Source organism: Dermacentor albipictus, chromosome 1 (assembly GCF_038994185.2).
Source record: "Dermacentor albipictus isolate Rhodes 1998 colony chromosome 1, USDA_Dalb.pri_finalv2, whole genome shotgun sequence".
Taxonomy (NCBI): domain Eukaryota; kingdom Metazoa; phylum Arthropoda; class Arachnida; order Ixodida; family Ixodidae; genus Dermacentor; species Dermacentor albipictus.
Window position 1 is genome coordinate 477977045 of NC_091821.1, and position 26713 is coordinate 478003757.

General features: G+C 45.1%; 1 protein-coding gene across 4 annotated transcripts in view; it reads right to left on the minus strand.

The window, feature by feature from the left end:
- Positions 1-14169, minus strand: part of LOC139054860 (transcription termination factor 2-like) — a 117549-nt gene extending 103380 nt beyond the window's left edge. For 2 of the 4 annotated variants that reach the window (XM_070532528.1, XM_070532525.1), the window contains exons 1-6: positions 13752-14169; positions 12338-12980; positions 6470-6734; positions 5393-5532; positions 1248-1361; positions 179-435 (exon numbers count right to left, since the gene is read on the minus strand). In XM_070532528.1, coding sequence (XP_070388629.1) covers positions 179-435; positions 1248-1361; positions 5393-5532; positions 6470-6734; positions 12338-12980; positions 13752-14003 — 1671 coding nt within the window. In that variant the 5' untranslated portion in view covers positions 14004-14169. The remainder of the gene's footprint in view (positions 1-178; positions 436-1247; positions 1362-5392; positions 5533-6469; positions 6735-12337; positions 12981-13751) is intronic. The other 2 variants (XM_070532527.1, XM_070532526.1) reach the window with 2 other exon arrangements.
- Positions 14170-26713: the final 12544 nt, after the last annotated feature.

The following is a 26713-nucleotide window of genomic DNA, read 5'->3' on the forward strand; positions in this document are numbered from 1 at the left end:
CCTTGTCAGTGGTTGGGGCAACACTCCGTCCGCATTATCAATGGTATTAGCTGGCCATGAACGGTGGACAATATGAGTGGCATATAATCGAGCGGAAGGAGTCATTACAATGTTGCAGCTCAAACGTCGTTAATATAGAATGGTTCATTTTATATTTTATGTGGACAGCAATACCAACCCCGCTGTTGCCAGTAGCATCAACGCGTGCCCAGTCACTGCTGATGGTGTCGTAGGTGGTGACAACCAGGTCGCAGCGCGCGAGCTCCTTAGGGTCACCTGTGCGGTTGCGCCCGTGGTGCAGCTTCACCTGCCACCGATTGGGCAGGTGCCGCTGCACCTCCTCCTCCCACTGATGCAGCAGAGACAGAGGGCACACCACCAGGGTCCCACCCCTGGGTGATGCAGCAGCCGCTCTTTCACAGTCATCACTGTCATCTGCATCAGAGTGCAGTTGCAACAAGAAGAAATGCACAGAGCACGGGTGCCTCAAAAGCCTGACACACAAGGCTGGGTTAAAAGAGACATGCAAACAGACATCTCCACGCTTTCTGGCCTGTGATTACTCTATTAAATGAAAATTATACACTTAAAGATGAGCATTTGAAAACTGAAAAACATGTTGCCCATAATGAAGTTTTGTTTCTTTTCATTATCATACAGTCAAACCTCCCTACAACAAAATCATATCCAACACAAAAATGTCTTCATTATTTCCAATATCCATTATAAGCATGTGTTCATTACGTGCCAATATCAGTGAGAAACATTTTTTTAGATTTACTTTGGTATATCTGATGACAATTCATTATATCTGTCTTCATTATATCAAGGCTCGACTGTATTCAACATCTCACACCTCTCTGAAAATTTACGTTTCCAAGCAGTGGGTGTTTTTTAGTACACTGGCTCAATACTTTAGGTTCAACAACTTTGGTTCAAACCAACCTTTTTGTTTTGTTCAACTCTCTGGTCATTACAGATTGTCTTTGAATGCCAATCCTCTTTATGCCATCTAGAGCTAAGCTCACCTCCAAACAAAAAGCACATACACATTCCCACGATAGAGTGTTAACTGTTAGCTGTGGAAGAAAACTTGCCGAAAATTTGATATCAGCATGCCAGAATGATTGAATAGTAAAAGCTTAACCGAAGTCATTCCCAAATAACAAAACTTATTTATGTCCCTTCCTCAGTACCAGAACGAGAGAATGGCGAGATAAATAGATGCAAGCACAAAAAGCACATACCACATTTTGTGCTACTCTCTATGCCTGTGGCCGACTTGTACGACTTGTCATTTGACCATTGCTGCTCAACCAGAGTCAGCATGGTCAGTGTCTTGCCCAGACCCATTGCATCAGCTGCAGATGAGAGAAGAAAATTCAAGGCACGCACATTATCACAACCTGCAGGCCCCGAGATCAAGCTCCGTCAAAAAGTACTGTATGAAGACGGTGTGACGACAATCAGAAGATGAAACTAGAATGACGATAGAATGACCAGCACGGTGTCACGACGATCAAATGACCACAAACCTTCTCCAATCTCTATTTTAGCTTTCCAGCTTGCAGGAGACTAGGTTCGAGAGTTGCGGGAACTGTGGCACTCACGGACACAAAAACTTGAGTAACTCGGGCATGCAAGAGCATTAGGGGCATGCAATGCTCGTTAAACTAAGCCAGCTGCGAAAAGCCATTGGGCAGCGGTGCAATGAATGACAAAAAAAAAAGAACTCAGCAGAATGCACGACAAGTTGTTGTTTAACTAAATTTTCAGCCATAACATATCCACTTGACACAATCACAGCGAAGTCACATCGCGAGAAGGCTTCATTAGCGCTATAACGCTTTCCCACAAAGTGTCAAGAAACCTGCGATCTTTCACCTTTTAAATTCAGCAGTGCAGCTGTCACATTTCAATGTGTAGTAGCCCTACACTCGCACCCACCTTTTTCTTCCTCCATGCGCATGCATGACATGTGTGTGTGATAGGTGATGTTGCTTGTGATAGTAAAGCCCCTTGAACTCAAGATTATAAGATTATGAGGCCCTTGAACTCAAGATTAACCAGATGGCGTGCGCTGCGCTTCCTCCTCACCCTCCCTCGCTCCTCACCTGCATATTGTGGCAGGAGAAAGATGTTCACTTGCTTAACCTGAAGAACATCAAGACCAAGGTGCGAGTGCCCCTAAGAGACACCTAAGTGAAAGATTAGGGTCACCTACCATTTTTTTTTTATTGTAAAGCTGGCTTTTCAAGAAGCCTGTTTAAGACCTTTTTGTATTTCCAGGCCATTTCTGGAGGATCCCGACTTTCTCATTCATATATAATAGCTTTTCTCGGTGATGCGATGGATCTCATTTACTTTTTCTTCTCTTCCTTTTTATTTTACTGTACCACTGTTTCTAAAATGGCAGGTTTGGTGGGTTCATGCTCATTTACCAAAGAAAGAAGGTCACGAAAATGATCTTAGACTGTATTACTCAAGAAATTCAAAGGTTCTCAAGGCCTATGAGAAAGAAAGGATTCCAGGAGTGTCATAGGCCTTGAAAACACACTTTTCAATTTCAAGGGTTTTCAAGGGTTTCAAGGACCTGCGCACACCTTGTAGTAAGAAATGTCCAATGGTTTTTTTTTATATTTTGTGGGGATGCGCGACCCTCGCGCCTCCCCTGATGTTTTTCCCGCATAGCGCGTCTCCTGTAGTGCGGCTCCGCCGCACACGCGGCGGTCCGAGTGGTACAGGCGCAGTGCGAGGTTACTTGGGCGCCGAAAGGAAGGGACTTGCTCTCTTGGGTTCGGGACAGCAAGCGTGCCGCACGTGCAGCAACCCACTTCCCGGCGGGTCGACGCACAGCGGGGACGTCTCCCGCGTGCACTCCACCCATGCTTCTGCGAGACCGCCTCGCGTGGCCGCCCTCGAACGCGCCACGATTCGCGTGACTATACATGCGAACGACCAGGCGTTGGGATCCAGCATGGAGCGAACATATTCGCTCGCTTCCGGTCGCGGTGAGTCGGACTTCTAGATTTGTCGCGCGCCCATCGGCATGTTTGTGGATAGCAACTCGGCTAGCAGGCATTGATGTATGAAAGGTGCAATAAATGCCCTTGCGATTGTTTGCACTACTGTGTTGTCGTTCCTTTGTCCCAAGAGTACGGTGTGAGAATCCCCACATCAGATCCCACAATTTCTACACAGTAAACCCAGATACTGTTTGTAAGCTAACTTCCTCATGTGACACCTCCTTCTCAGAAGGCATGACTTGGCTTTGAACAGTAGGACACCACCCATTTAACCACCTGCCGTGGTTGAACTCTCTCCTTCAGATGACATGGCGGCCAGGTTACGTCCACTGCAGAGCTCCGTCTTGCGCAAGTGATTACTCCGCACGTCCACCGAAGATGTTACGGGAAGAAAGAAGCGTGCGTCTATTTACAGCAGGCTTTTAATGGCTGAGCCTGTAAGCTTAGAGCAGCGATAATGCTACGCTCTTCTTCGTCGTCTCCAAGGCCACAATCATCGTCCTCCTTTTCCCACATTACCGACTGTGACAATATTATTCCTTTCTCTGCCTTTTGATTAGGTTTCATAGCTGGCCTTCCCTCAATCTGTTCCATACTACCTTGGTGTCTAAGGCAATTGGGGGCGAGGACTTACGGAGTCGCCATCTGTCGGAAGCGCCTCCCTTGCGTAGTATGAGGGATAACGTGGTGCTCAATAAAAACATCACGCGGCAGCCCTCCTGAATATTTCTGTAAGTACTCTCAAAACGAGGGAAATTTTTTTACTGTCAATACTGTCAAAATAGTAATCGTGGGCAAACTGAAAGCACAGAATCATTTACAGACACTATCTCTTTACCGAATACGTACAGTGAATGCCACTGCGCGCGGTCACCGCGATGAAGTCTCTCGAACCGGCTTCTTGCGTGAAACGTAGGCAAACGCTGAGAGCAAACTGTGGGAAATATGCTCTTATAGTGGGCTGTCTGTATAACCGAATGGAGCATAACAGAATGCAGCCTCAATGCAGCGATCGCACGGGTTCATAGCGATCAACTGCGCATCTACATGCATGTCTGCGCACAATGTTTTGCTTTTGCTGCGAGTGTGTTTTCGCACCGTGCTGTGAGCTTTAGGCCGCAGAATGCGAGCATTTGACAGTACACAAGTAACGAGTGTTGTGTGGACGCTATCAGAGCTGTTGAAAAATAATTTCGTTATAGACTTCAACGCCTACGGCAACTGTGATGTGCTGTCGCGACAATTCAATGTCTTTTCTTCGAAATTCTTGGACTTTTCAATATTATTTCTCAAATTGCGTCGCACTGTACGTTTATCAGTCTTTTCAGCGTGCGATTTTCCATTGCTTCTGTTTTGTAATCCAGTACATTAATTCATAACACAAACATAACCATGTGCCATGCCCTTTTTAATGTGGTTCTTACCCCTCCCTTTCCATTCCAGTGAACTTGTCAGAATCTAGCATCAACAAGTTCATAGACCAAATTAAGCGTCATGACGTTAGCCGGGCAGCGGGCGCGGGCAAGCGTCTCAGTGCGCGTTTTCTGCTGCTCACCGAACATCGCAGTCCTGACGCCGTAGCAGAAATCTTCCTCGCATCTGTGCATGCTGTATGTCTGAGTTGTAGCCGATGGCTGTTTGCCGCTTCTAAGTTTCGCGAGCCAAGCTTCACGCAGCTTCTTGTCCTGCGGCTACGTGTGAATAAGGCTGACGCCGGGTTCAGTTGCATACGTCAAGCACTGCGGCACCGAGCAGTAGCCTACCATGCTGCACGCCTCCAAAAGCAGCCACTACCTATTCTAGTGCTTTCAAGTGCTGTCAAGCAGATACCCAAGGTGGGAAAACCTTGCCACTTAATCCGAACCATAGTGCAGGTGGGACTTTAAACTTTCGCTTTCAGTTCGCTTCGCCGCTTCCGAAGCAGCCGATGTGGCCACTGTGTTCCCGTGATCCCTCATGCCACGTCACGCCGACAATGGCGCCAGCGTTTCCAGTGGTGGAGCTCACCCCCAATACATTTAACACTGCTGTCTCTGGTGCTATCAGCCAATTCCCTCCTAAAACTCCGTGCTCTCACACAGGTTGATCAGGCATAGTACGATAGATACTACACTCTGAATTATCGCAAGACACATCCTCTCTAATTTCATTCTTTTCCTTTCAATGCAGCTCCACAACTGGCTTGCTCTCCATTATTCCCATTGATTACATGGCTTCTGAATCTCTGACTTCAGGTTTTAACATATCTTTCTGTTGCTGTCTGTGACTTTAGTGCTATCGCCAAACTTCCTTCTGTAGCCCCTTGTTTTAACTGTGGGATTCACTGCCCCCTAACTTGTTTTAAGGCACTACACATGAAGGCTCACCAAGGATGCCTCCTGGAGCCTCCTGCTCCTCCCTCCAGAGCATCCACCGCAGGGCTTGTCGCTGGTGGGGCATCAGGGGGGTCCGTACCCCCTCCGGCTGAGGGCTCTCGTCCCACTCGTCAGGTTGACTGGACAAGCTTCTGCTTGGCACAACCAGAGGATTGCAGATATGCATGGAAATTAGGGGTGTATAATTAAATAAAGTTTGGATTGGAATACTCATCTTTTAGTATCAAACTTTTCATGTTCCATTCCACTTCTTTCTTTTCCTTTCTTCTTCACTGAAGATGTGAAGGTTAACACAAAACTTACCCTCGATTTATAACTGGTTCTACAGTTCAAGAAAGAATTATTGTTAATTTCCTCTATGCTTTAGCTGACTTCGTAGCCTGTTAGCTTCACAATGCTCTTGATGAAAAAGTGAGCCTCATGGTTTTAATGCTTCTTTATACAGTCACGTAAAAGTTTATGGATTGCAAGATCTGATGAAACATCCAATTTCCAATCACTTTGTATCCATAGCGAGTAAAACCGTACAACAATATGTACTTTGCACATATATTATCACAGGCCGAAGAGCAGAATACAGGAGTGTATATTCAGCTTTCACTCGTATCCCATAGTTTGTGAACTTTTTGTGCCAACTGTACAGAGCTCACATACGCTAATAGGATTGCACAGGTCTGTGGCCAAAGAATTACTTCAAGTACAGTATGCGCTGTCGGCCAGTCATCACCTTAGACAGGCGCACACTTCCAGTTTGCCCGCAGGGTGAAAGGGTTCTCACTCTGCGGACAATAGTGTTGGTTATATTTTTCCTGAATTTTCATTTTCTCACTTACAAAAAAAAAAAAAAAGACTGAAGCAAACTTATCACAGTAGGGCGAGCATCCTCGCACCTTGAGGGCAAGCTGGATGTGCGTGCCTGTCTCAGGTGACGACTGGCCGACGGCACGCATGCATCTTCAGTTATAATGTGGCAAAGTGCTCGCAAGCACTTTCTGTGTCCATCTAAGCACACTGCTCTGTGCCGAAGTTTATAACAACTGTGTAAGGGTTAAAAGGAGGGGCACCCACTGGAACAAGTACTGTAGGCGGGCCGTGGAGCGCTCAGAGAGGCCTCTCGGGACACGGGTGCCCAGTGCCTCCAGCGTTGCCCCCTTCCTTCCCACAGCCAATGGAGCAGCTGTCTTGCTGAGTGGCAGCGGGGACACAAGGAGCACACGTCGGTCGTACACACTGTGCAAGGCAGTTGTCGGAGGGCGGGGCTCTTCCCCGCAGATGCCTGCACGTGCCACAGGGCTCACGGGTCGTCTCTTTGCCACAACACCGCCACTGGACCCTGGTGGCCGTGGGTGTCGGGGATAGGGGTATGTCGTAGAGTGAATGCACTTAATGATACTGAGAAGCAAGAGGGTTACCCCCATACAGGTGAACAGTACACCCCAATGCCATATACTTTAATGTGAATTTGTTGCATAGGAAATCCAGTGCTGCTAGATTTCTGAGCAATCAAATTTGCGAGCAGCTGTTCGAGCACCTCGAAAATGACTCTTTAACCTTCAGCACAGCCTACTTGCTCACTGTACTACAATTTCAATTTTTGGTGTGCTGCGGTTTTGATTCTTAGTTGCTGCATACTTCTGAGTCACAGTTTCCTTCTGCCCAATATACATCCTGCTTTGTCGTACAGTTGAGCAGTTTTCTCTTGCTGCTGCAGCATTGTACAGAGTGTATGTGTGTTCTAAATCTTTCCATATAACAGTTTCCAGATGCAGTCAATGGCACTGTTATTAGTATTAGTAGTCACTGACGTGTTGGCAGAAAAACTGAATTTGCGAGCATAAACTTGTGAAGTGAAAATGCCTCAGTGCTCTAAATCGCATGGAATGTTTTTTGTCACTAACTTACCACATGAAGCAAAAAACCGAACATATGTAATTGTGATTACACTGCCATGAGGAATACTTACACTGTCACAGCCCTATTGTGCACTAAGCTATAAGAAACCAAGCACTAAGCATAATCCCTGCATTGCTCATTTATCTCATGATAGCTGCGAAGCACTTCTGCAAAATCCATTGTCATTGGTGCCAGACTTCCTTTTAGGCAGTGTCTCAATTCCACAATGTACACTACATCTAAGGCTACACAACACAGCTGTGGAATGTAAGTATCCTGATGTGCAACACAGAGGAAATCAATGTGCTTAGTGTTACAATGGCACTGGTGGGTTTATGCATAAGCATAACACTCTGCTTCAACTCTACAATACTGCATAACAAGACTTCATCCTAGAATTGTGCTGGCTTTAGTTTTCATGCACCGAGTTCAGTTTTTTCCAGACACTTCAAAGTCAATATATTGTTGTTTGCTTTCCTGCTGTTTTGATGTTCAATCCTTTCAGCGTGTCATCTGTGCTATCTCGTTTAACCCTTGCTGAAAGAAGTGCTCAGAATGCTATTGAATCATCATTGTAGTAGCTGCTTTTATAAACACACAGGTCCATTATTATCATATCATAGACAATTATCATAATCCTAGATCTAGCAAGTCTTCAAAAAACCACAGTTATTTATCCTTCCAGGTGTCAATTGTCAACTGCACATTCCTGTTTCATGCACCTATTATCAAAGCAAAATATTTTAATAAATGCTGCCAGCCACACATAATGAATTAGAAAAAAATATTGACATTCTTGTCATTAGTAACAAAAGCTAATCTGGCCAGTTATATAACTGTTTTTGAAATTGTTTGTATTGTACATCGTCACATGTAGGGGTGCACAAATAACAGTTTTTGACACCAAATTGTATATGAAAGGAATAGTGCAACAAATGAATTGACTCCTCTATCGAATATTTTTCAAATAGCTTATGAATAACGTACAACCTTCTCACCAGCATTTTTCACATCGCGGTATTCGCAATAATGGAGAGTTTCTGTGATTACACACTGCGCAAGTTACATAGCCAGAGATTTATTTTGAGAAGGATTCTCCACCAACCGTGACTACTCTCCTACTCTTTTCCTTTTGTTACAGCTCCCTTGCTCGCCACTGTTCAGGTGTCAGCTGTCACTGGTGCGGCCAGCAGGCCCCTTGCACTATTTCTTCAAATGATCACAAATAATGGTTGCATTTTCAGCAGTCAGGCACGAGCTAACGCACACATGTGATACACTGTACGTTCTGCTCATTTGTTCTTGGTGGGTCAGCAGAGTGGTTTCGTGTTCAAGTAGGGGGGGGGGGGGGGGGGATCAGCTCTCTAATGCCCTCTTCCTCGCCAATTTGTGACTGCCAGTGGCCCCCACCTTGCTTTCACATTCAACTTTTCTCTTTCATCCATGTCTTCACTCTAACAGCTCGCCTCATGAAACCTTCTGTTCTGTGGGGAGGAAGGGGAAGGAGGAGGGGTTCATCAGAATATTTAGGGGGTGGGGGAGGTGCTTGAACCCCCCAAACACTCCATATGCCTACGCCAATGCAGTGCAAATTATAAAGCACGCTTTATTAAAAGCACAAGAGGAACATTAGGAAAAACTAAGCAGATCGTTCACAAACTCAACGGCTCTTCGAAGCATATTTGGTCATGCGTTACCATATAAAATTTATAAAGGCAATGTTGTGGGCCAATTATTGTCTGTGTATACCTTTGTGACCAAACTAGACGTGTGTGTCGTTTGTGGCGATGGCAGACTGAAAAAAAAGAAAGAGCACCTTTTATCTAGTCTGAATGGTCACGACAGATGGTGCCGCTACTGCGTAAAGTAGGTATGTTGCACAGAAAGGTATGCATTGAAAGGAGAGAACAAAGGCGCTGCATTGATAAATGATCAAGCACTACCAACTGCTAAATGCCTACTTTAAAAAAAATTTATTTATGGGGTTTTGCGGACCAAAACCACTTTCTGATTATGAGGCACGCCGTAGTGGTGGACTCCAGAAATTTAGACCACCTGGGATTCTTTAACGTGCACCTAAATCTAAGTACACAGGTGTTTTCGCATTTCACCCCGATCGAAATGCGGCCGCCGTGGCCAAGATTCAATCCCGGGACCTCGTGCTTAGCAGCCCAACACCATAGCCACTGAGCAATCACGGCGGGTTCAAATGCCTACTCTAAATAACATTGTAATGTGAGTGATCATGTTTAGCCAGAAAGATCTGGCTGTGTGGGTGACAGAGTTTGCTCTAGTATGTCATATCCAACATGAATATGATGATAGTTATCACACTTTTGGTTCAATTTCATGCTTGATATAGTGCAGTTGTTATATAGTATTAAAAAATATATTAGGATTTTTTTGAAGCAATATTCGGTTCGATTCGCATACCGAATCGGGAATTATATGATTCATTATTCAAAAGTATTGAATATTAACATATCCCTAGTCATACATATATTCTGTAGTAATTTTTGTAACTACCTATATATATATATAGTTGTATTGTAAAACTGTCCTTGTAACTGGTTATATATTTGTATTACTGAATTGTAATGTAAACTGTTTCATCCCTGCTGTTGTTTGAGTGACTGGAGCTTAGCCACGTTGTACAGGTACAGTGTTTGCCTGTGTGCACCTATTTTAGTTGAAACACTGTATTGTTTATGGCCAAAATAAATTTCAATTTTGATTGATTGATTGACTGACTGATTGATTGATTGATTGATTGATTGATTGATCCGTACATTGAGCATGTACACAAATATATGCTGAAACTGCTGCCACCATGGTTGATCCAGAGTGCACAAATGATGCTCTATAAATTGGGGCTGATTGCTGTCACCTTCATTTGATTTTTTGTTGACCGAAGGGCGATCATGTAGCCACTGTCACCACCCAGTTGTAGTCTTCCTCAGTAAGCACAACGCCATCCAATAAAGAACCTTCGCTCACTCAGTTCACTATGGTCACAAGATGAAGTAGAAGAAGAAGGAAGACGAAGAAGGCGGACGTGGCCTGCAAGTGAGGTGGGAAATGGCTGAACACCACTAGAGCAGAAGAAGCAAGAAGAGGGCTTGGACACTGGGCAAAGAAGGCGCTGAACCAAGGATGTCGAGATTGAAGGGTTGAGCAGGAGGAGGACACCGGTGGCTCTGCACCAGTCAGGTTTGATTCTCCATGCCCACGGCTGTGCACCGTGGTCGCCAGCAAAGGCTTGGTCTGAGGACAACGGCCCCATCCTATGCTACGGGGACAACCTCACCCTCACCGACAACAACGCTCGACAAGCCAGGCCCAGCCTACGGAGACATCCCTCAGCAGGGATGCCAGTAGTCTACCGAACAATGCAGAAGAACTCCACCAACTCAGACAAGTAAGCACCACACCGCACGTGACTTATTAGGACATGAGAGCTTGTCAGATGATTTAAGAACTCGGGAAAGGTATTAGTGTAAAGGTGAGAGGTCAAACTCAGCATAACCATTGTTGTGGATGTATGTAAATTTGACGAGGACTTATCGGTGTGATGCATCATAAATGTGTTTGGTGTGTCGGTCCAGATTCATGTCTCGTGTGCCAGTAACTGTGACACCCACCCTAAGAACCATGTCACATCATGTACAACAGTACCTGCTACCAAGTTCCCATTCTCTATACTGACAGAACCATGGAGGATTTGATTTCATTCAACTACTTGAGCACAGCAAGTATTGCTTTATTGAAATACATTCTGATCTGTCTAACCTGTCATGCTGCCATAAGCTCGAATGTCTCTTCTTTATAAAATTGTATCGTTAGACCTGCATTTTAAGCTACTATTTCGCTATCACTATCGTACATTTCTTCTGGAAATAATGGTTGCTGTGTCATGTTTGCATTAACCTGCATTTCAATTCATTTGTTCCAACAACGAGCGCAGACTGGCACTGCCTTCCTGTTTCCATCGTCAATGCTGACACAATCAAGAAAGCCCTTATTAACAAATCAATGTAAAGCCTACTACGCTACTGAAATGTGTGTTGTTTTACATGCTACCCACTCCTTTATGTAATATCTAAGCTTAAAGAGAAAATAAATAAAACTAAACTTCACCTTAATTCAATAATGTTAAATTGTCCAAAGTGCTGCTGCAACATTTCTATGCAAGGAAACCACACCAGATAACCTTGAAATCTTACATGCCAGTTTCCTCCTGAAATCACTAAGCAGGATTACGAGTGATGCACAATGTGTGGGTACAACCAATTCTTTGATGCTGGGCTCAGTATTTTCTCAGTATTCTCTTTGAGCTTCAGCAAAACTGTTTAGGCTATACATAGTCTCAAGAGCATCAGCAACCTGACACTGACGATCGCTTTGTCTTTATCATGTTGTGGCACAGTTATTAGGATACGAAAGTGTACAAAGAACACATAAGGCAGCATTTCAATCTGGAAACATTGTTTGCATAGCAACCAATTCAGGGCATGAGCACAAACTACCACTGCAAGCCACCTTGAAGTGGACAATGATTTGATGGGAATACATCATTAATGCCCTTTCAATCAATAGCATGTGTTCTGCTGGAAAAAAGTATAAGGACTCAACACATGCACAACTCATAGAGACTGTGAAAATGTTACATCCTAGTGGTTGTCATGATGGTACAGTTGTATTATGCACCATGTCATTTCCTGCATGTGCACTTCAAAAGGCAGGAGTGCAGACTTCTGGGCAAGTTGGTTTGACACAGTTGTTGGAACCATAGTGCTTAAGTGACGCGGACAAGGAAGAATGAGAAGGATGTGAGCACATCCTTGTCGTTCTTCCTTGTCTGCATCACTTAAGCACTAGGTCCCACTAACTCTTCAAAAGGCATAGAGCATTACATTAATCAACGCAACAAGTAACGCTAAGGCCATATTTGTGCCCTGGTTTGAAACCCTCAGGCAGTTTCTGCAGGAGCAGCTGCCCATTCTTACAAATTTGGAAGGTGGACTGAAAGGATGACACACATACCTTGCTCCACACTTGTCAAAGATGACGTCCCTTTCAGTGGAATATCAGCTGCTGTTGTACTCTGGGAAGTGGACTCACACTTGTGCCTGGACAAATCATTATCTGCCAGAATGTGCTCCTGAAGGGAGCTCTGAACTCTGTTTTCTTTTGATTCCAATGTTCTTTGCTTTCCTGCAGACTCGGGCACAGCACGGCTCTTTTCTCTGTCATGGCTTAATCTATCACTATGCTTTTTATGGACACCTGCTGATGCATTTGAACTATGTGCATCAGAACTACCCTTTGTTTGCAAGCATTGATGAGGCTCCTTTGAAGAGTCATGCTCTCTCACATCACTCTCGGTTGGGGCACTCTTTTTTGACTCTTTAGAGGCAGGAAGCGTCCGCTCTGATACTGTGTCAGCCTGTCTCCCAGCTTTTTCAACTGATACATCTGATCTGGACTCCCCTCGAGAATAACTAGTGCAAGAATGTTTAGCAGTCGTGTTCGTATCCTCTGCGGAGCTGCTTTCTCTGCCGTTGCCCTGCTCGCCTGGCACTGACAGACACAGAAGCAAGAGCTGGTCCTCCAGCGCTTTCAACTGTTCCTTGAGTCGCTTGCCCCCATCGGGGAGGGTGTTCAGCTTGATGGTTCCCATGACTTTCTGCATGTACAAAAACAGCAGCTATGGTATAAAAAACGCACCTCTGAACGACAACCTGTTTTAGCTTTCCATTGTCAACATGAAGTCATCTCATAATATAAACAGTGCATTGCTTTTCAGTAACTAGTTACTCAGTGTGTGCAAAACAATGTGAAAAGACAACTTTAATTCACACACTATATGCATCATTAAACATCCGTTTTTCCCTTGTTTCATTACATTGCTTAAAAATTTCTTAGTCATTGCTTTTAAAGGTGGTATGAAAGAGAAACAGTGCCTTTTGAATACCAGTTTCTTGGTCCCAGAAGCCAGCAGCATAGGCAGAATATTTTTTTTTTGGGGGGGGGGGGGAGGTAGGGGCTGGGGCCCGTGGGTGTTGTCGCATGTTGCTTTATGCCAGGTATACCGGGATAGTCATCAGTACACTTGTCTACAGCGCTCGAACGCACTGGCGCAATCTACCGATAATGCTTGGTTCTGGATAGCTTGCATCTATGCGCCTCCGTTTTGATGGCACCTAATCTTCGTCATGGCATCCTAGACAAATCGCATCGGATGAAACGGATGACTGGATGAAACGGCGCTCTGTGCGATTTTTAGAGGTTGCCATTTTTGCAACACACAGGTCACATATGGGCGACCAATCCCTGATACTCTGCTCTCAAGCTGAGGCCGCGGGAGAAGAACTCGCACCGACATGGAAGCTCCAGATTTGCATGCTTTCCGTAAGAAACGCAAGTGAGGTAGCCGCGCGTAAGGTAGCTCTCTCACCTTTTTCTTTTGTATCTCCAACTCCAGTGCCTCTTTTGACTTGGTCAAGAGTGGAAGCCTAGTCGCAGGCGCGTCTTTGGTGGGCATCTTTGACGAATCTTCCAGTCCTCTTGACTGCGATGGTGCGGGTGGCTTCGGCACTTTCTGTTTGTCGCCTCGGTGACGCGAAAACGCTTCCGACTTTTCCTGACGGATGCTCTCTAGTTGCTCAGGATCGCCCATTTTCTTGACGCACTCGCCGGACCTCTCCATACTTCACGCCAGAGCGTAAAAATGTGTGATTTGTCGTCAACGAGGCATTACACGCATGCAACGACTAAAGTTGTTCGTAGGGTAACGGGCAGGCACTTACAAACTTCGCCGCCAAGACCGAAAACCACGAGTTGACACACCGACAAAGCCCTTTCGGTTTACGCTTTAGTATCGCATCTAGGAAGGCAATTTTAATGAGTTTGTTAATGTTGAAATAAATGTAGTACACATACAAAAATCAACCTATTATAAAGAAAAACTTATTAGGCTAAAGCCACGCAATATGCTTGAAGAATTCACGAACAAGTATTCATCTGAAGCTACGTCCTGTCCAAATCCGCTTCCCTCATACTCATGTGACTAAAGCGGGTCGTTTGAATTCAATTTGCAATGTGAAGCTGACCGCGCTTGAACGGCAAGTCATCACAAGTTCATTCAAGGCTAGGATACCATCTAAATGTTCAACCATGAAAGAACATAGACTCCAATTGTTTCCAATTTTCGCTGTTGGCTTCCCGGACAGTTGACGAGAGGTTGGCCGCTGTGTTATGCGATAGGCCGTGCTAGAGAGGCGGGAGAGGAAGGGAATGCCGCGCAGCAATGCAGTATGCCACTGCATAGGCGCAAAGTTTAAATCTTTTCGGGGGAAGGGGGCTTTACGAGCTTCGTATATATATATATATATATATATATATATATATATATATATATATATATATATATATATATATATATATATATATACATACATGGGTCATTCCATCTCAAGCGTACTCGGTGCTTTTCGACCACCTGCGATTCTGCTGAAAAAAGAAATGATACTGTTTTATCTCAATGTGGGAAGTCATTACTCAAGCTTCTTCTCTGAAAAAAAAGAAAAAAAAATTCTAATGCCGTGAGGACGCTTCGAAGGTTGCGCACACAAGTGAAACTATGCCAGGCAGAAAAATTTCTACGAAGTTATTGCTTCGACCTGTTACTGCGAATTTTTTTTTATATAGCCCCTACGGTACTATTTCATGACTATTGTCGTTTATTACTTATGGTTTAAATTTATATAATTTTTAGCCGTAAGGAAAAGCCGACAATTGCCCCTTGTTTAATATCTTTTATAAAAAAACTAACATTTCCATGAGGAATGTATTCACAATATGGACTTGGTATCTGTGAATACTAGATGATAAAAATACTCTGATAAGAAATAAAACCTAAACTTTCGCTTAATGTCATGGCAAATATGAAAAAAAAATTACGTTCTGACTCAATTGGTGGCTTCATTTTCACAATGTAGCGTTCCGAGTGAAATATGGCTTAGTCAGCATTGCATAGTATGCTTTGCTGCCTATCTATGTAGAAAGATTTAAAGGATTAAATTTTGTTTTAAGCAAGAAAAAAAATATGTTTGAACTGCACAATCACAAGGTTGCGCGGAGCATCTCTTTGTTTCGTCTTCACTGCACAGCACGTCGGTCGGCGTTTCAGCCTGGCTCATTTTACGTGTTTCTTCTTTTTTCTTTTTGAAGACAAGGTCTTCTTTAGCGACTTCAGGTTGATTTGGGGTTCCTGGGGACTGAGTTCCTGGTCATTGTCATCTTGTAAAATTGGATGACTTCAGGCCTTCTAGTGCACGTAGGACAAGAAAATAGGCGTCTGAGATAAGCTTGCAAAGAAAAAAGACGCACGAAGTTAGCGTACAACTATATACGGAGAAGTTACAACGCGTAATGGCGAAGTAAATCCACATGTGCCCGTTCACACAGCCTGCGCCTAAAACAGGAATCCCTAGTGTGGCTCTACGAAAAATATATGGGCGAATCCCGTAGCGAATGCTGTCTAAAATTTTGGGTTGAACCCAAAGTAGTACACTCTAGACAAAAAACCACATGGTGTCCTAATGCGCCACGGAAGACACTTTCTTCGATGTCCATCGCTAAATGTTGAGTCTTGTTTTTTTATCCGGCGCTTCGTTTGCAAATATCTACAATTCCCAAAATAAAAGATCACAAATAAAAAATTCATTCTCATGGCTGCTTTATTTCGCACGGCATTATTTCAAACCTACTTTGATATAACTTATACAACTGCCCGTATTTTCTTGTCTCCGTTCGCGTGTAGCCTCGGATCCGCTCTAAGCACAGTTCACTTAATTCGATACTCGAATTACCTCTGTGGTTGAATAGGATGTAACCCCAGCGAGCAGGCACGTACCCAGGATCTTTTTTCGGGGGGGGGGGGGGGGCCACCACCTCCATCATCATCATCATCACATTCATCATCATCATCATCATCATAATCCTGTTTTATGTCCACTGCAGGGCGAAGGCCTCTCCCTGCGATCTCCATTTACCCCTGTCCTGCGCCAACCGATTCCAACTAGCGCCCGCGAATTTCCTAATTTCATCGCTCCACTTAGTGTTTTGTCGTCCTCGATTGCGTTTTCCTTCTCTTGGTACCCATTCTGTAACCCTAATGGTCCAACGGTTATCTAACCGGCGCATTACATGACCTGCCCAGCTACATTTTGTCCTCTTGATGTCAATTAGAATATCGTCTATACCCGTTCGCTCTCTGATCCAAACCATCTCTTTCTCTCTCTTAACGTTATGCCTAGCAATCTTCGTTCGATCGCTAAATGCACTGATTGCACACCTTACTTTTCAATAATAATGGTAAGCTTCCAGTCAGGAGCTGGCAATGTCTGACGTATGCGATCCAACCTATTTTTATTCTTCTGTGAATTTCCTTCTCATGATCAGGGTTTCCTGTGATTAATTGACCTAGGTAAACGTACTCCTTCACAGTCTTTAGTGGCCGACTGGCGATCCTGATCTCTTGTTCCTTTGCCCGGCTATTTATCATTATCGTCATCTTCTGCATATTAATATTCAACCACACTCTTACACTCCCTCTGTTAAGGTCTCCAATCATTTGTTGTAACTCGTCTGCATTGTTGTCGAATAGAACAATGTCATCGGCAAACCGAAGGTTGCTGAGATATTTGCCGTCGATCTTTACTCCTAAGCCTTCCCAGTTTATTAGCTTGACTTCTTCTAAGCACGCAGTGAATAGCTTTGGAGAAATTGTGTCTCCCTGTCTGACCCATTTCCCTATAGGTATCTCCCTGCTTTTCTTGTGTAGAATTAAGGTAGCTGTAGAACCTCTGTATATATTCTTACGCGAAGGACGAGCCAGTAAGACGAGAAACTATTTACAGATTATATTTACAACAACGGTTGCAGCGCTGACCGATTAGATTCACAGCGCGAGCCCAGTTCGTTCTTCCTCCTCTTTTCTGGAGTGATGGCGCCCACGCACCTCGTTCAAACAAACAAATACCAAACGCATGTAGCAATATTTTTCAAGCTTTTTACGTAAGCGTTCTGTAGTCCTTGATTACGTAGTGCCTCTAGACTGCTGGTATCTCTACTAAATCATATGCATTTTCGTAGTCTATATAAGCCACATAGAGAGGCTTATTGTACTCTGCAGATTTCGCGATAACCTAATTGATGACATGGATGTGATCCATTGTAAGGTATCTCTTTCTGAAGCCAGCCTGTTCCCTTGGTTGACAAAATCCAGTGTTGCCCTTATTCTATTGGACATTATTTTGGTAAATATCTTATATAATACTGGGAGCAAGCTAATGGTCCTATAATTTTTCAATTCTTTAACGTCTCCTTTTTTGTGGATTAGTATAATGTCTGCATTCTTCCAGTTTTCTGGGACCCTTGCAGTCGATATACACTTCATATAAAGAGCCGCCAGTTTTCTAAGCAATATGTCTCCTCCATCTTTGAGAAAATGGACTGTTATTCCACCTTCTCCTCCCGCTCTTCATCGTTTCATGTCTTCCAGCGCCCTTCTGACTTCATCGCTAGTTATAGGAGAGTTTCCGTATCCTGTTCATTACTGTTTCTAAGTGAGGTATCGGGACTCCTCTGGGTACTGTATACAGGTCAGCTTAGAATTTTTCCGCTGCTTTTACTGTATCTTCGAGATTCCTTATGATATTATCCCTCTTATCTTTTAGTGCATACATCATGGTTTGTCCTATGCCAGGTTTCTTTTTTTACTGATTTCAGGCCGCGTTCATTTTTTACGGCTTCTTCAGTCTTTCACATGTTATAGTTTCGAATATCAGTTATTTTCGCCTTGTGGATCAGTTTTGACAGTTCCGCGAATTGCGTAACGCTGTGCGGCCGCCAGTCCCATACAACCGCGTAGAGCGCAGGACTCTGCGATTCTAGACGTACTGCGCTCACCGAGAAAGGTTAGAAAAACACCCACATAAGCACAGCAGAGAAATGGCTACGTGAGGTGGGTCGACCGATAACTGTAGAAGCGTTATTCAAAGCAAGTAATTATTCTCCACTTCCGGCGGCGTTTTCTCTACTTCCTTTTTAAATAAAAAGATGTTGATTCATAAATATTCTCATAAACAACGGTTAACATTTTTATTATTCGCTTTTGCTTGCAGTTTGGTTGTTGCGTTGGCTCTCTCCCTTAGTAGATCGCATAATTTCTCAACTCCTTGCGATTTTTGTTTCCGGTTTCCAATTTTGCACGAAAAGTGCGATACAATTAAGGAAACGCAGACGAGGTAACTGGCGACAGTCATCTTGCTTATGGGTTTAAGGGTTATTGCAGGGTTTCATGATGGACGCTCTTTCACATCATTTTATTTCACACCTTATCTAACCCATATCACGTGTATACGGTTCCGGGAATCGGCCAGCGACGCGGCGAGCCGTAACTCAAGGAAATAATGAAGCAAAGGGAAAAGTTAAACGCAATCGGTGTTTTCTCCGGCCGCAACTCGTTCCATGAGAGTACATACCAGCTGAGTAACAGCCGCATCCCACTCCTGGTCCCAGGATCAGCCTAAACAAAGAAGGTTGAACTAACAAAAGCAACAGCTATGCACGTGACGGTTGAATAGATGGTGACAACTGAGCGCATCTCGAGTTAATCGCGTGGGTGCGGAATCTATGAGAAAACTGTCCTTCACATTACAAGAAATGCCGATAACTACCGCCATCTAAAAGGAGTGAAAAAGGCAGCATAAGGCTTACCGATGAACAGCTGCCAAGTCTCAACATTAATCTGGCGGCGCTTTAGGAATGTGTGAGGAGTGGTGGCGTGGGCGGGGAGGGGGGGGGGGTGGTATGCTACTTGATTTCGGGGGGGGGGGGGGGGGCCGGGCCCCCCCGGGCCCCCCCCTGGGTACGTGCCTGCCAGCGAGAATGGAAGCCGACGAGAAGCGCTTAAAGTGATGAAACTTCCGTGTGCCTTTTATGGTAGTCACTTTTCTGAACCGCGGGGACAGCACAAGTTTTCTTTTTTGAACACTTTCCTTCGAAATCCAAAGAATACTTATCCCTTGGATACTCTCCTTTGCCCACGTGAACAGCTGGCGCGGAGCAATGATTTGGTCATGAATTGGCCTCTGAAGACTGGCTCGGGCCGCTAGGCGTTTCACGGTGCCTCCAAGACCATCACAGGCACTCTTGCTATGAGCTGTAGCGTAAAAATTTTGTTCCGCACCAATTTCGATGTCATCTTTGTGATTGCAGAGGTTCACAAGGTTCCTTTTGTTCTTGTACTGTGCTAGAGCTCCGTCAGAAAAGTAGATTTTTCGTAGATGTGGCCACTGTTGCTTGAGTACTGTCACAACTTCTGCCTGAAACGTGGACACTGAAACGGCGTCGTGCTCTGTACAGTCAGAAATGACAACGCAGCTCTTGACTACAGTTTCCTCGTCTCGCCAGCAATAGACTACAAATGGGTGCAGTGTTGCTTGCTCATTCACCCAGTGGTAGGCCTGCGGGGTATCTTGCGCAATGAAGGTATAGTTCTCTGAAAAGTCCGAAGAACAAGCGCTTCGGTTTCGGTAAGCTTTGACTCTGCATAACGAAGGTAGGACGCTCGTTTCTTGCTGATATAATGATGAATTTTCGCTTTGTCTAGCATCTCCAAAAACCTAACTGGGGCTTTATAACGTGCAGTTTGTTATTTGTTTGCGCGTCCCACGTGCACTGCCAGTGATTTCGCAATTTATTTCGTAGGAAAGGCCTCAGATCTGTGACAGGCACATAAGCGGTAGGGTTAACAGCTTGCGATGTGATTGACGTGGCCATCTTGTCCGCAAGAACGTTACCTTCGATTCCCCTATGGCCAGGGACCCAGCATATTATGATATTCTGGTTAGATGAGTACGCTTTACACAATACCGAATACAGTTCATTGAATACGGGATTTTTATGTTTGTAGAGTGACATTAGGCCTTCACGACGCTTAGAGAGTCTGTATAGATGGCTGCTTTTGGAAGTTTTGATCTTCTTACATGCTTCACAGCAGAGAGTAATGGGTAGGCCTCGGCCGTAAAGATGCTTGTTTCCGGATGCAGTACATCGGATTTCGAGAAGGATGGGCCGACGGCTGCATAGGATACCCCGGCATTTGACTTCGAAGCGTCTGTGTAGAACTCTGCGCAGGAGTGTTTGTACTAAAGTTCTAGGAAATGCATTCTGATTTCGGCCTCAGGAGCGTGCTTTGTAACATTTATAAAGGATATGTCACAGTGTATCACCTGCCGCTCCCAAGGAGGTAAGAGCTTGGTTAGGTGCATTAAGCGATGCTTGAGGACTGAGATATGCATTTCATCGCTAAGCTCCTTCACACGAAGCGAGAAAGGCTGTCTTATGGAGGGACGATTACTGAAAAGTGTAGCGCACGTCATATCGGTAGCGGTATCAAAACATGGATGTTCAGGATTAGAGCGTATACTTTAAGGAGATATGTAAAGCTGATGTATGATCTCTGTAGGTGGAGAGACCATTCATTCGATTCGGCATATAAGCTTTCAATCGGGCTTGTTCTGAAAGCGCCCGTGGCTAAAGGATACCTAGATGGTGAACAGGGTCTAACATCTTTAGCGCGCTCGGGGCGGCAGAGTTATATACCACGGCACCGTAATCTAATCGTGACCGGATGAGGCTCTTATAGAGATTCATTAAGCACTTCCTGTCACTGCCCCACGTGGTCTGGGATAGAAGTTTCATTAGCTAGGTTCATTGTTTTCAGACACTTTTCTTTAATATGTTTAATGTGTGGGACGAAAGTGAGTCTATAGTCGAGTATAACACCTAGAAATTTGTGCTCTTTGTTTACAGGTATCTGTTGTCCACACATTTCTAAGCAGGGATCCGGAACCAGGCCTCTCGTCCTTGTAAACAAAACACAAGAACTCTTATGAGGATTAATTTTGAATCCATTTTTCTCTGCCCACACTGACACCTTGTTCAAACCATGCTGTACCTGTCTCTCGCACACTGTGAGGTTACAGGATTTGAAACCTAATTGAATGTCGTCCACATAGACGGAATACAAAATGGCCGGTGGTAAGGAAGCACGAAGTGTTGTCATCTTAACAATAAAGAGTGTGCAACTGAGCACGCCACCCTGGGGTACACCGGTTTCTTGTGTAAAAGGACATGACAGCACATTGCCTACTTTCACCCGGAAGGTACGATTGGACAAGTAGCTTTTTATTACGTTTAGCATATTGCCATGAATGCCCATTTCTGACAAATCTCTCAAGATTCCGTAGCGCCAGGTCGTATCGTACGCCTTCTCCATATCGAGGAATATCGATAAGAAAAACTGTTTGTGTACAAACGCGTCACGAATATGTCCTTCAATACGTACAAGATGGTCGGTTGTGCAGCGCCCTTCTCGGAAGCCACACTGATAGGGATCAAGCATTTTGTTTTGTTCAAGGAAATGGATGAGTCGCCGATTTATCATTTTTTTTCAAATACCTTACACATGCAACTTGTGAGGGCTATCGGGCGGTAACTTGCCACTGAAGAAGGATCTTTCCCTTGTTTCAAAACAGGGACCACAATGGCTTCTTTCCATGCCGTTGGAAGGTACCCTGCGTCCCAGATGGTGTTGAAAAGTGTAAGTAGTGTTACTTGCGTGTCATTGTGTAAGTTTTTGAGCATTTCATACATGATTCTAGCGGATCCCGATGCAGAGCTCTTGCATGCGCCCAAGGCAGCTCTCAACTCTGCAATACTAAAAGGACGGTTGAACGGTTCATTCTGCTGACACTTTCTTATGAGTGGCTTGCATTCTTCTATTTGTTTGTATTTGCGAAAGGGTTTTGAATAATTGGTGGAACTCGACACGCTATGAAAGTGCTCCCCAATTGAGTCTGCCTGATCTTGCAGAGTGTCACCCTGTGTATTTACCAGTGGGAGTGAATACGCTGCTCGACCTCTAATTCCATTTACCCTGTTCCAGACTTTGGCCTCATCTGTAAACGAGTTAATACTCGATAAAAAGTTCTGCCAACTTTCTCTTCTGGCCTGCCTGCGGGTTCTCCTGCCTTGTGACTTTACTTTTTTAAAGTTGACAAGATTCTCTGCAGTGGGCGGAGCGCGTAGCAACCCCCACGCTTTGTTCTGATTTCTACGTGCGATTCTACATTCATCGTTCCACCACGGGACGCGCCGTCTGCATGCCAAGCCACTTGCTTCAGATATGCATTTAGATGCGGCATCTATTATGAACGCTGTAAAATACTCCACAGCGGCATCAATTTCTAGAGAAGACATATCAGCCCATGAGATGCTAGATAGAGTCCGAAATTTCTCCCAGTCGGCTGTACCTATCTTCCACCTAGGAGCTTGTGGGGGAAATTCATTTTCTTTGGATGTTCTTAGCAGTACGGGGAAGTGATCGCTCCCGCAAGGATTGATCGTAACTTCCCATTTGAGTTCGGGCAGTATAGACGCGGAAACTATACTAAGATCTATTGATGAAAATGATCTGTTTGCAAGAGAGTAATATGTGGGTGCTTTATTATTTAGAAGGCACGCTCCAGAAAAAAAAGGAACTGTTCAACGAGACGACCTCGCGCATCGATACGAGGGTCTCCCCACAAGGTGCTGTGTGCATTGAAATCGCCAAGAACAACATAAGGTTCTGGCAATTGATCTACATAGGAGTGAAATTCATGTTTTGTTAATTTGTAATGTGGGGGTATGTAAAGAGAGCTAATGGTGATGAGTTTGTTTAGGAGAATAGCTCGAACCGCCACTGCTTCGAGAGGCGTTTGTAGCTCTAAAAGTTGACACGCAATGCTCTTATGGATAACAATGGCGACACCGCCGTATGATGCTGTCGCATCATCGCGATCTTTGCGATAAGTTATGTACTGTCGGAGAAGGTTTGTGTGTTTGGATTTTAAGTGTGTTTCCTGTAAACACAGCACTTTTGGATTGTGTTTTTGGATGAGTTCCTGCACATCATCAAGGTTTCTAAGAAGACCTCTGATGTTCCATTGAATTATTTGTGTATCCATATTTAAATGCATAACCTTAAGAGCAAGTCGGCTCCCGGAGCGGACGGGATTTCGAACAAGCTTTTGAAAAATCTGGACGATAGGTCAATCAAGTACCTTACCGGGGAGGTTAACGCTATGTGGAGAGACGGGGTAGTTCCGGAGCAGTGGAAGACAGCTCTCACGGTGCTGATTCCCAAGGCTGGCAAAGTCCCGAGCATCGATAACTTAAGGCCTATTTCGCTCACTTCGTGTGTGGGCAAGGTAGCCGAGCATGCGGTGCTTAATCGGCTTACAAGGTACCTTGAGGAGAACCAGGTCTACCCCCACACTATGATTGGTTTTAGGGCCGGGTTGTCGACTCGAGACGCAATGAAGCTCATCAAGCATCAGGTCATTGATGGAGATGGAAGGGGCGTTAAGGCCATCCTAGGGCTGGACCTGGAGAGGGCTTTTGACAACGTTCGCCACTCTTATATTCTTAAGTCCATTTCGGATCTTGGCCTCGGCGCGCGCTTTCATGACTATGTCAGGTCCTTCCTTTCAGGCAGGAAGGCTACCTTGAAGGTTGCGGAGCTGGAGTCAAAGATGTTCAATCTTGGAGACAGGGGCACTCCTCAAGGGGCCGTCATCTCGCCCACATTGTTCAATCTGGCCATGGTCGGATTGACCAAGAAGCTCTTGGAGATTGAGGGGATTAGGCACACCATGCATGCAGATGACGTGACCATATGGTGTCCCGGTGGTAGTGAGGGCTATGTCGAAAGTGTTCTGCAGGAGGCAGTAGATGTAATTGAGAATTATTTGGACCCGACGGGTTTAAGGTGCTCCCCCTCTAAGTCGGAGCTGTCGCTGTACAGTCCCACTAGAAGGGGACGCAAGCCAAGGGGATGGATCCCCGTGGACCAGCTGAGCATTCAGCTTCGTACAAGAAATGGTAATCTCATACCTAGGGTAGATAAGACTAGGGTTCTGGGGATGATTATTGAGTCGAATGGCGCCAACACGCTGACGATCCAGAAGATCATTGCCAAGACAGAAAATGCGGTACGCCTAGTGAATAGGGTGGCCAACAGGCAGACGGGGCTCAAGGAGGACAGTCTCATTAGACTTATGCACGCATTTGTATTGTGTCACTTTACTTATGTGGCGGCCATGCACAAGTGGAAACCATCGGAGAAGGAGAAGCGTGACACGCAGATTAGGAAGATCACGAAGGAAGTGTTGGGAGTGCCAATGTGCACCAGCACCGACCGACTTCTCCAGCTGGGAATTCATAATACCTTGGATGAGATAGCTGAGGCTCAGGAGTGGACGCAGATGGTGCGTCTCTCTACGACTAGCACGGGTCGGCAGATTCTGAGAGAGTTAGGGGTTCCTCAGGCGAAGATTTCGCAGCTTCATGTCGGTATTCCCGTGAAGGTCCGTAATCGGTATCACGTCAAGCCTGTTCCCAGGAACATGCATCCGGAGCGAAATGTTGGTAGAAGAAAGGCAAGGGGAGCTTGCCTACTGAGACTCATTCGTGATGAGAATCAGAAGGTTGGCTTCGTCGATGCTTCTTTCAACGAGGAGAGAAAGGTGTTTACCATAGTTGTCGTGGACAATGAGGGCAGTCTCGTTAACGCTGCTACCGTTCGGACTGATAGGCCAGAGGTCGCGGAGCAAGCGGCTATTGCGCTCGCCTTGGTTGACAGGCGCAGGCCTTTTGTATATAGCGATTCAAAGTCGGCCGTTAGGGCCTTTGAGAAGGGCACGGTGGCTAAGGTTGCTTTTAAAATTATGCAGACATGTGAGATCTCTCAACACTACTTATGTTGGTTCCCTGCTCACCTTGCAATGATCGAGGGAGCCCCTCCGAATCTCAATGAGTCCGCTCATGAGGCAGCGCGAGATCTTACCCTCCGCTCTGCCCCGCGCAACGGCGTGGCGGTACTCCCCGAGAATAGATGGATGGATGGATGTGTATTGTTTAGTGGCGCAAGGGCCAGGTGTGGCCAAAGAGCGCCATGACTGATAATGATGTGTTAAACGCTGATTGGTGAGTTACGATGGTGGGATGTGACATGGCTGTAAAGTGGCCTAAAATCATTCCGTATCATAAAAGCGTAAAATGATATATAATATAAAATTATGATAGTGATACATATAGTTGTCTATGGATCAATACGCGTGATAAGTGATCGTGGAGCTAAAATGCAAGAATGTGGAAATATCACCTAAGCCTCCGGGAGGCCTTTGAGCCCAAAGGCTGGGAGGCAGGTGCTTTGTTTTAGTGCAGTTATCGCAGCAGAAACCTCAGTTAAGAGGCCGTGCTACGTATTTCCTGGTGATATGACATGAAAACTATGTGCATCTTTTAAAAGTGCGAACACGGATTGATATTTAAAGAGCGGTTCCATACCTATGATCATAAGAGGATGAAGGGGAATTTGTTGACGGTGTGGTAATGGAAAATGCTTTTTCCTATTAGCGTCTAATTCACTGCATTGCAGCAGGATGTGAATCACGGTAAGTGGCTCACCACATTTACCACACATGGGTGGATCGCCACCGGACAAGAGGTATGCGTGTGTGCTGTATGTGTGTCCTATCCTGAGTCTGCAAAGTGTTACTTCTGTGTGGCGGTTCTTTGATACCGGTGGCCAGTTGCCAAGATACGGCTTGATAACATGTAGTTTATTTTCTGTTTGTTTGTCCCACAAGCACTGCCAGAAAGCCCTTAGCTTTTTTCTTATTGAGTGCTTGAGGTCCATTACAGGGACAGTCGTGGAAGTGTTGGAAGCGTTCGCGTTGACGGATGTGGCTAGCTCGTCAGCCAACACGTTTCCCTCTATCTCTCGGTGCCCCGGCACCCAGCATACGACGATATGCTGTTTGGACTGATAGGTTGTGCATAATGCTGAGTAAAGAGATAGAATTACAGGGTTTTTATATTTCCTGACAGTTTTCAAAGCATTTACAACACTCAAAGAGTCTGTGTATATAACTGCCTTGGGGATATGAGATTCATTAATGTGTTTAACGGCAGCCAATATCGCGTAGGCCTCTGCTGAGAAAATACTTGTGTTAGGGTGCAGAACACCGGCATCTGAAAAGGATGGACCGACCGCTGCGTAAGATACGCCAAAATTACACTTCGATGCGTCTGTAAAGAATTCAGGAGAGGAGTATTTGTGCTGTAATTCGAGGAAGTACATTCGTATATGCGCGACAGGCGCGTGCTTTGTGACAGCTACGAAAGATGTATCACAGTCTATTGGTTGCCACTGCCACGGCGGGGGCCGTATAGCAAGAGACATAAGGTGGTATTCAAGCAGTGGAACCCTTGTTTCTTCAGCCATGTCTCTAACACGCA